This window comes from Trichomycterus rosablanca, chromosome 2 (genome assembly GCF_030014385.1).
Source record: "Trichomycterus rosablanca isolate fTriRos1 chromosome 2, fTriRos1.hap1, whole genome shotgun sequence".
Lineage (NCBI taxonomy): Eukaryota > Metazoa > Chordata > Actinopteri > Siluriformes > Trichomycteridae > Trichomycterus > Trichomycterus rosablanca.
Window position 1 is genome coordinate 61,158,943 of NC_085989.1, and position 10,764 is coordinate 61,169,706.

General features: G+C 36.7%; 1 protein-coding gene across 1 annotated transcript; it reads right to left on the bottom strand.

Annotated features, from left to right (window-relative positions):
* Positions 1–272: 272 nt before the first annotated feature.
* LOC134303098 (GTPase IMAP family member 9-like) lies at positions 273–1,034 on the bottom strand. The gene has a single exon (XM_062988389.1). It carries the CDS (start codon positions 1,032–1,034, stop codon positions 273–275), a length of 762 nt encoding a protein of 253 aa, XP_062844459.1.
* Positions 1,035–10,764: the final 9,730 nt, after the last annotated feature.

Genomic DNA, 10,764 nt, shown 5'->3' on the forward strand with positions numbered 1-10,764 from the left:
TCATTTTATTAAATAAAACCATCGTTAAAATAATGATATTATAAATAAAGATGCAGAAAACAAGAAACATTCTCATGTAAGCAGTAAAACAAATGATTAAATAATTGTCAGGTTAAAGTGTGATTAAAAGCTTCAACAAAATAAGTATTTAAACAAGTAATAATGTTTCTGTGTTAGTATGACAGTTTATATTTGTAATATTTAATAATATATTTATCAATGTTTTTCACCTCCTGTTGCTGCTCCCAGTGAAGCACCACAAACCACTTCCTTCATGAATTCCCGTTACCTCCTAAAAATACCAATATAATAACTACTGCTACTGCAATCAGCACACCTACAGAGTCAGTCCCCACTTCAGCTACAACACCAGCAGCACTGTTAAATAATGACTTTTTTTTCTCCCAGAATTCCCACCAGTTTAAGCTCTGTGCTTCCTCATACATCTTATTAGTATAAAATCTTCCTTCATTCTGCTGCACCATCCTGTCTATCTTCTGCAGAAGTTCAGTGACCTGCTGTCTGTTCTGTGGTTCTGCATTATTAAAGAGGTGAAATCTTCCTCCACACTGATCTAACACCCTTCTGAGATGTTCATTTCTGTCTCTTTCCTGATTTATTTCTTCCTCTCTTACACCCTCAGCATGAGTAAACAAAATGATCACAAAATTTGTAACCTGTTCACCAAAAACCTCCTGTAACTTATTAATTATTTCTACTTCCTGTTTTGTGAAATTATCAAATCTGAAAACCAGAATGAGAGCATGAACTCCTGGTTGTGATTGGTAAACAGTCCTGCCCAACTCCATCGCTAACTGATCTCGTGGCAGTTTTGTGTAGAAGAATCCTGGTGTATCAACCACACGTACACGGTTTCCTTCTATCACAGCTTCTACACGTTCACTGTGTTCTGTTACAGAGTAAAAAGATCTTTGTAATCTGAAAGCATTTCTTCCCAGGATGGTGTTTCCTGTTGCACTCTTCCCAACACCAGTCCTCCCCAGCAGCACGATCCTCCATTCCTCCTGGTCCATTTCAGCAGATCTGATCTCTGGATCGCTTACTGGATCTGTTAGTACAACAGAAAACCAGTTACACACTTATAACTCCACACACACACAATTTAATATATTATTATAACATAATTTTGGGGATAAATTTCACTAATCACCACTTAAATGGGACTTTTTAATTATAAAAATGGATATAATTTAATAAACTGTGTTTAATTTAAACAGAATTTATTAGTTTATTGTTCTACATCAACCTAAAGTACAATAATGAATCAGAACATTTTCACTCAGCACTAAAACAGTAAAACAGAGTTTATAGACTCAGGAATGTAACTTCATGCTGCTGTTTAAGTTTTTAACATCTCTTAACACTTTAGTGATTAATAAAGTTAAAATAATGTTGTGTATGTTTGGTTGTTTGGTTTGGTTTGGTTGTTATGCTGTTAGCACTTAGCCTCAGTTTGTTAGCACAGCAACAGTCATGCACAATATTAATAAAATAAAAGATTTAAAAGTGGTAACAAACACAAACAAACACACGTGTACATCCATCAGACCAGTATAGCGTTAATATATTTACATTAATGACAGAATATAAAGATATGAAAAGTAAAACACATTTACAAAGACTTGGAGCATTTTGGCTTTTTAGCGTTTAATATAAAGTAATAAAAACTGAACTACCACCGTATATATTATTATTTATGTGCTTTATATGTTTACATGTAATATTTATTCTTAGTTTTATATTACAAACTGTAAAACTGAATTTATTTAGGATTAAAACTCAATATCATTTTTATTATTAATGTTAATTCCTCTGCATCTCCATTTCTTTTATTTATACTTATATATGTATAAATGCATACAATTATATCTAAATATATAAAACATATATCTTTATTTCATTAGAATAAAGAAAATAAAAAAATTATGTGATACATAAACTAGATAAACGTTTTTCCTCTACTCCTCAAGTGCATCATGGTTATATAATGTATATAATGTATATAATACAATAATGTGTTTGTGTTTGTAAATTACATTTAAAGTAAAAGCTTAACAGCTACAGTTTTAAATAAAGGTAAATGTCAAATAAAATGTGATATAAATTTACTCACCTCTGATTGAGTTGTGTAGTTCAAGCTGTAGCCTAGTGACTAGTTATCCAAAGGTTGCTGGTTCAAGCCCCACCACTGCTAGGTTGCTGCTGTTGGGCCCTAGATAAAGGTGTCTGCTAAATGCCGAAAATGTAGTAAAATTTTCTGTTTCTCCTTCTGAAATTAGCCTGAACTCCACCTACTGTAACCACTGACTATACATGACGAGAGACGGGCGGAGACACACACACACACACATATGTTTCTAACATTTATTTCAAACAATAGACAACTAACACACGACCTAAGCTAAATGCTAATGTTAATCTAAACACACACAACATGACTAAACTATTCTGAACAGGTACAAGACTAAACAAGACTTCTAACCAAGGAGTGTGACTGGAAATGTTATATTTTATTAGTTATTTGCATTAAACTCATAAGTTTTTGCTTTCTTATTTAATTAGCAGGGTAGAAGAGACTTTTTTGAAGGTTTCAGAATTCCAAAGACTGATACACACACACACACACACACACCCACACACACACACACACACACACCCACACACACACACACACCCACCCACACACACCCACAAAACTGTGTTCACAACAAACTGACCGTTCTTGTAAAATGATAAACAAGTTTGGTGTGGAAAGTCGGCCTTGAACTAGATTACTGAGCCAGTGTTGCCAACTCCTCAGTAAGGAAAGCTGCTATTGGCTGTCCTAAAAGTCGCTAAATGACATCATCACCTAATTTGCATAAGGGTTGGTGCATGTGGATAGGTATATCTCTTATTATAAACAGTGATAGAACATCTCAATAGATTTATATTATTATGAGTTATAGGAAGCAGATCTCGATAGATCCATTGATCTGTATCTCAGCCATTTATCTTAAAATTATTTATTAGGATTTTAATTACATTCTATATGAGCCAGTATACAAAACTTTTTGTAGTAAATAATATGCTAAGCCTCTATGAGGAACATCTTCTAAGGTTTTGCCTCCATGATTTATCTTACGCTGTTGGATATAATCCCAGTATGGGAACTATAGATCAAACAGATTTTATCTATAGCTACAAAAAACATGGAATAAGGAACAAATAATTAGAACTGAACTGACAAGCGAAAAGCAACAAAAACTAAGTACAAGATAAGGTAATAAATGCTGAACATATTCACTCAGTAATAAACTTTATTACACACAACCTTTACTGTACTAAATAAACTGCTAAGAAAGCATTTTGTGTTGTCGTAATGTTTTTTTTTTTTTTAACATTCTTTTTATTAAGGTTTTGCAGTACATGTGACAAAGACAGGACAAAACCGTCCTTTTGTAGAGAAGAAATCCAAGATGGCCGCCAAGCCACACTTGTGTGTTACACTTGTGTGAATCTCAGTGAATCTCAGTGAATGCGATTTTAAAAATGTAGGGTTTTATGTGATTTTTTATGTTATTTTTTACTTTTCAAGAATAAGACAAGACATCTCCTTCATATCGGGATTATTTTGATGATTTTTTTAATCTGAATTTTGAATCTGAACTCTATCCTGGATTATTTGACTAACTGAAATCTGTCTGCTGGAGCATTATATATAAGTGAACAAGTCAGCTGGACATTGCATAGATATTGTGTTTGAAGACTAACAACTTGAACAAGAAGTAGGAGACCTTGTGGTTGATTTCTTGCTGGGCTCAAATCGGCCACCTTTTCCATCTGCATATATGAAGTGGTTAGCTTGGCCTGTTAGCCTCTGCTAGCCTCTGCTATTGTTTGCTGGCTTGATGTGAAGAGCCTAGCCTGCTTTCTATCACGTGGTTGTACTGCCTGCTAGCTATTACCATCTGAAGCCAGTTTGGATTGCTATCACTCAGGATACTGGTAGTTTTGCTTGCTAGCCACCTTCTGGATGCCTTGCTTGCTAGCTTGTTGCTAGTAGTTCTGCTAGCATATTGCTAGGAGCCCTGGTTGCTAGTTTTGACTGTTGACTGTTGGATTCCTGCTATGAGCTAGTTTCAAACCTTTGTTCAGTTTTATTAAATTATCAAATAGGTAACTAGGTATAATGTATTTTTTAATACTCTTAGTACTACAGTCTAGTCCTGTGTCAGATGAACTCAATGGGTCCAAAATAAGAGGCTGTATATTAATACAGTTGAATTATGGTCAAATTTCAACTTTATCTACAAGTTATTTTGAGTTATACCATCAGCTAATCAACCTGTGTCAAAACCCTTTCTGTTCACAAGCAAATAAGATCCTGTATCTTCAGAATCTACTGTTGTTAAATGACTATTTTATTGTTTCCAATTTTTCATCTACTCAGTTCGAAAAGGACAATAGAAATGATAAATATTATTCAGTTAAACATAAGTTGCGTTGTATGATTATGCTTTTATTGATGTTGTCTGGTAATGTTCAGCCAAATCCTGGTCCTGCTGAGTCTACTAACACCTTGCAATCCTTAATTACTCCTTCTGACTTCAAAAACAGATGTGGTCTTGGTTTTTTACATTTAAATGTTAGAAGTCTTGTCCCTAAAATGGATTTGATCAAGATCTGGGCAAGTACAACTAACACTGATATTATTATTATCTCTGAGACCTGGCTTAAAAAATCTGTACCTGATGAATTAATTTTCATAGAAGGATATAATGTTTTTAGATCGGACCGGGTTGGCAAAGGAGGTGGGGTTGCCGTATATGTGAAAACGAAGTTTTTAAGTTCTGTAACTCTGTCAGTTACTAAAGCTAAACAGTTTGAAATTCTGGCAATTAAAGTGACTATATCAAAGGATTCTGATATTACAGTAGTTGGATGCTATAGACTCCATCTGCTTCAAATGATGCTTTTCAATCTATATCTGATATACTACATAAACTCAATGACTCTGAATTTATTCTCATGGGTGATCTGAATTGGGATTGGCTCTCAGGGAACTCAGATTGTGTTAAAAATTTGTGTAACAATTTAAACATGGTGCAACTCATTAATGAGCCAACAAGAATAAATCCAAAAGCACAAATAAAATCAACCCTGCTTGATCTAATCATAACAAACACAGCTCATAAATACACCTCGGCTGCTGTGTTTTGTAATGATGTTAGTGACCATTGTGTAATTGCATGTGTTAGAAATACAAAAATCCCTAAGGCAAAACCCAGTGTCATTTTAAAAAGACATTTTAAAAGTTTTGACCAACAAGCCTTTCTGCATGATTTGTATCACAGTGAGCTTAGCAGGGTATCTTTGATTTCAGATTCTGAATTGGCATGGGATTTTTTTCATTCAATTTTTCTTTCAATTATAAATAAACATGTACCAATTAAGAAGTTTAGGATCAGTGGTAAAGACAATCCTTGGTTCTCAGACAGTCTGTCAGAACTAATTTATCTGAGAAATAAATTGTGGACACAAGCTAGATTATCCAACTCTTCTGCTGACTGGACTTTGTTTAGAACAATAAGAAACAAGTGTACTTTAATGATTTGAAAATCAAAATCTGAGTTTTATCTGAAGTCTGTCACAGAAAATTTAAAAAACCCTTTAAAGTTTTGGAAGTCAGTTAAATCTTTGTCTGGTGAGCATGTGACTTCTAACCTGCCAAATCAGATTCTAGTTGGTGCTGATGAAATAAAAGATAAAAAAGCTATGGTCAATCATTTTAATAATCATTTTATTTATGCTGGTTCTATATTTGATCAAACAGTTCATACACATCCTGCCATTTCTGAAACTGAACATGAAAATGGAAATTTGGAACCTTTTCATTTCAGACCTATTTTAGTGTCAGAAGTTCATAAAGCTCTGAAAGACATTGATTATAAAAAGTCTACTGGTCCTAATAATCTCGATCCATTTCTTCTAAAGTTGTCGGCTGATTTTATTGCTGATCCTATTGCGTATATTTTTAATCTAAGTCTTTTTTCCAATTCTATTCCTAAAAGTTGGAAAACAGCCCATGTTTTCCCCTTATATAAAGGTGGAGACCCATCGGATCTGAATAATTATCGCCCAATATCTAAACTTTCAGTTTTGCCTAAGATTTTTGAATCATTTGTAAATTTACAGTTAAAACAATTTTTATCTGATAAAAACATTTTAAATCATTTTCAGTCAGGGTTTAGAAGTGGTCATAGCACTATCACTGCTGCTACATTAGTGACAAGCCATATTATAGAAGCTTTGGACAAAAAACAACATTGTGCTGCATTATTTGTCGATTTCTCCAAGGCATTTGATTCAGTTAGTCATGAGTTGTTACTAACCAAATTAAGATCAATTGGTTTAAGTACGAAGGCTGTTACATGGTTTCAGAACTATCTTGAAGATCGTACTCAATGTGTTTATGCTGAAGGTTATAAATCTGAATTTCTTGAGGTAACCAAAGGTGTCCCTCAAGGATCAATCTTGGGGCCCATTCTGTTTTCAATTTTTATAAATGATTTAGGTAAAGACATTCAAGCAAAATTACATTTATACGCTGATGATACAGTAGTGTATACATGCGCGACCACTATTTCAGGAGCAGCACAAGAACTACAGGCTGCATTTCAGACCTTACAAAACACATTTCTGAATCTAAAACTAATTTTAAATACAAAGAAAACAAAGTTCATGGTCTTTTCAAAAGCTAGAACACAGCAGTTGGATAATTGCGGAATCTTGTCTTTAGAAGGGAAATTCATTGAGAGAGTGTCTTCTTACAAGTACTTAGGAATATGGATAGATGATAAGCTATCTTTTAATGTACATATTGCAAATTTAGTTAAAAAGCTTAAAGCAAAACTTGGTTTTTATTTTAGAAACAAATCATGTTTTACATTCAGTGCTAAAAAGAAACTTGTAGAAGCTACTTTTCTGTCTGTGATTGATTATGGTGACATATTGTACATGCATGCTGCATCCCACATATTGCGACATGTGGATTCAGTGTATCATGCTTCATTACGCTTCATTACAAATTCCAAGTCCCTTACTCATCACTGTATCCTTTATAATTTAGTTGGTTGGACATCCCTTACAATTCGTAGACAACAGCATTGGTATATTTTTATCTATAAAGCAATACTTGGCAAACTTCCAATGTATCTTTGTAATCTCCTGTTTGTTAGCTCTGGTCCATATCAGCTTCGCTCTAATAAGTGGTTGCTTTGTAATGTACCACGAGTGTCAACTGAATTAGGAAAAACTGCATTCTCCTATTCGGCAGCTTGGGGATGGAATAAAATACAAAAAGTGCTCAAAATAGAAACACTTATGTCCTTAAATAGATTTAAAGCTATCTTAAAGGATGTAGTGATGGAGACTTGTACTTGTTTTTCTTGAGACTCTTTGTATTTTTATATTGTGTTCTATTTATTATATTGCACATGTTTAATTATTTAAAATGTAAATTGTTTTAAGATGTTGTTAATTCTTGTTTTGTGGTTTGGCTGCAACCTTGGCCAGGTCTCTCTTGTAAAAGAGATTTTGAATCTCAATGGGACCTCCTGGTTAAATAAAGGTTAAATAAAAAAATAAAAAAATAAAAATAACCCCCCCCCCCCCCCCCCCCCCCCCGATTCCCAGTTGGACCTACTTCAACAGCCCTTCAGCCTACTTCACAAAAAAAGGACTTAAGAGAGTAGAAATAATAGATAAAACATAAAGTTGTATACGAACATAATTCTACATAAGCGGAAAGACATTCTTTCATCTAAGCAGGATTAGGTGCCTTGCCAGGAGTGTAAAGAAGGCTACAACACTGGAATATGAGGCAGAGAGTAAAACGTCTTTGGGCGATAACCCAAACAGAGCGACCAAGGGGCAGGGTCTGATGGGTTTGTTCCAGAATGGTAGAAAAGCACTGGAAAATTGATCACCAGAAGTTTGTAATAGCGGGACACTCCCAAAATATGTGGGAGGCAGAAAAATGCTGGATATGACCCCAAGAACACCATCCCCACTGTCAAACATGGAGGTGGAAACATTCTGCTTTGGGGCTGTTTCTCTGCTAAGGGTACAGGAAGACTTCATGGCATTGAGGGGCTGATGAACGGGGCCATGTACTGTAGAATCTTGAATGAGAACCTCCTGGCCTTAGCCAGAACACTGTAGATGGGTCGTGGATGGGTCTTCCAGCATGACAGTGACCCAAAACATACGGTCAAGGCAACAAAGGACTGGCTTAAGAAGAAGCACATTAAGATCCTAGAGTGGCCTAGCCAGTCTCCAGACCTTAATCCCCTAGAAAATCTGTGGAGGGAGCAAACTTCCAGTTTCCAAGCGACAGCCCCGAAACCTTCAGGATTTGGAGAGATTCTGTAAAGAGTAGTGGGCCAAAATCCCCCCTGAGATGTGCACAAACCTGGTGACCAACTACAAGAAACGTCTGACCTCTGTGCTTTCCAACAAGGGTTTCTCCACCAATAATAATAATAATAATAAGTAGTATACGCACATGGGTGTACATATACAATAAACCACAGCATGACATTCAATTGTAAGTGAGTGCATGAGCTAGCCACAGCCCTATAACAGTAAAAACAAAGGAGTGTCTGGAATGTCAAGGGTAGCAATATCGGAGAACTACTCCAGAAATGTTCCCCAAGCATAAGATAAACCCTCTGTGTGGCCCTTCATTGTGCAACGGATCTTCTCTAAATAAAGGAATTCTGCAACATCCCTTAGCCAATAATTGTACGTAAGCGGAAAGACATTCTTTCATCTAAGCAGGATTAGGCGCCTTGCCAGGAGTGTAGAGAAGGCTACAACACTGGAATATGAGGCAGAGAGTAAAATGTCTTTGGGCGATAACCCAAACAGAGCGACCAAGGGGCAGGGTCTGATGGGTTTGTTCCAGAATGGTAGAAAAGCACTGGAAAATTGATCGCCAGAAGTTTGTAATAGCGGGACACTCCCAAAATATGTAAATAAGCGTGGCTCGGGCCAGATCACATATGTCACAAGTGGGGTCGAGGTTTGGATGAATTTTGGCTAGTTTAGATTTGGTCCAGTATACCCGATGTACTAGTTTAAGCTGAATTAGACTGTGTCTGGAAGAAACTGAAGAGGAGTAAATTCTGCGAAGAATTTCATTCCAGTCTTCGTCGTCGAAAGTAAGTTTCAGGTCAGTTTCCCAATGGTGTCTCACAGATAGTGGAGAGGAGGAGGTATTGGCCAGAATCATAGAATACAGACGAGCGATAATGCCTTTTCCAGTTATTTCTACACCAAGGACCGAATCCAGCATTGTTTTAGAGGGAAGATTGGGAAATTGTGGGAACACTTTTTTAACATAGCTTCGGATCTGTAGATAACGAAAGAAGTGGGATTAGGAAGGGTAAATTTTGAGCTTATTTGAGAAAAGGAAGCAAAAACTTCATCCTCATATAAATCCTGAAGGCTCCTGATGCCAGCTTGGTGCCAACTATGAAAGGCTGAGTCTAATAGAGATGGAGGAAACAGTGGGTTGCCGTAGATTGGGATTGAAGGAGAAGGAGATTGTAGACTCTGCTCAAGAAGGCTCATGTACAGGCCCGTCTGAAGTTTGCCAATGAACACCTAAATGATTCAGAGAAAGCTTGGGAGAATGTGATATGGTCAGATGAGACCAAAATTGAGCTCTTTGGCATCAACTCCACTCGCCGTGTTTGGAGGCAGAGAAATGCTGGATAAGACACCAAGAACACCATCCCCACTGTCAAACATGGAGGTGGAAACATTCTGCTTTGGGGCTGTTTCTCTGCTAAGGATACAGGAAGACTTCATGGCATTGAGGTGCTGATGAACGGGGCCATGTACTGTTGAATCTTGAATGAGAACCTCCTGGCCTCAGCCAGAACACTGTAGATGGGTCGTGGATGGGTCTTCCAGCATGACAGTGACCCAAAACCTACGGCCAAGGCAACAAAGGACTGGCTTAAGAAGAAGCACATTAAGATCCTAGAGTGGCCTAGCCAGTCTCCAGACCTTAATCCCCTAGAAAATCTGTGGAGGGAGCTCAAACTTCCAGTTTCCAAGCGACAGCCCCGAAACCTTCAGGATTTGGAGAGATTCTGTAAATAGTAGTGGGCCAAAATCCCCCCTGAGATGTGCACAAACCTGGCGACCAACTACAAGAAACGTCTGACCTCTGTGCTTTCCAACAAGGGTTTCTCCACCAAGTACTAAGTCATGTTTTGCTAGGGGATCAAATACTTATTTCACTTAATCAAATACAAAATACTGTATAACCTTTATTTTTTTTCTGGATTTTTTGTTGATATTCTGTCTTTTTCTGTTAAAATAAGCCTTCCATTAAAAATTATAGACAGTTCAAGTCTTTGCAAGGGGGTAAACTTACAAAATCAGCAGTGTATACCCCACTGTATATATATACATATATATACAGTATATATATATAACACAACATTTAGATTAATAAAACATTTACATAAATGCCTGAAAATAAAATAAATCATGTTTGCATACTGTTAGGGTGCCTGCGACGTCTGGTGAACATACCACCAGTTCCCAGCGTTGCAGGCATTACAGAACAAAGAGCAGCGTGGCCTCAAATAGGAGGCCAGCTGATTAGGGCGAACTACCTGCAGCTGCGAGCCCCCTATTTAAGGGGGCGTCGCCAGACTGCAGGCGTCACACCTGTTGTTCTCT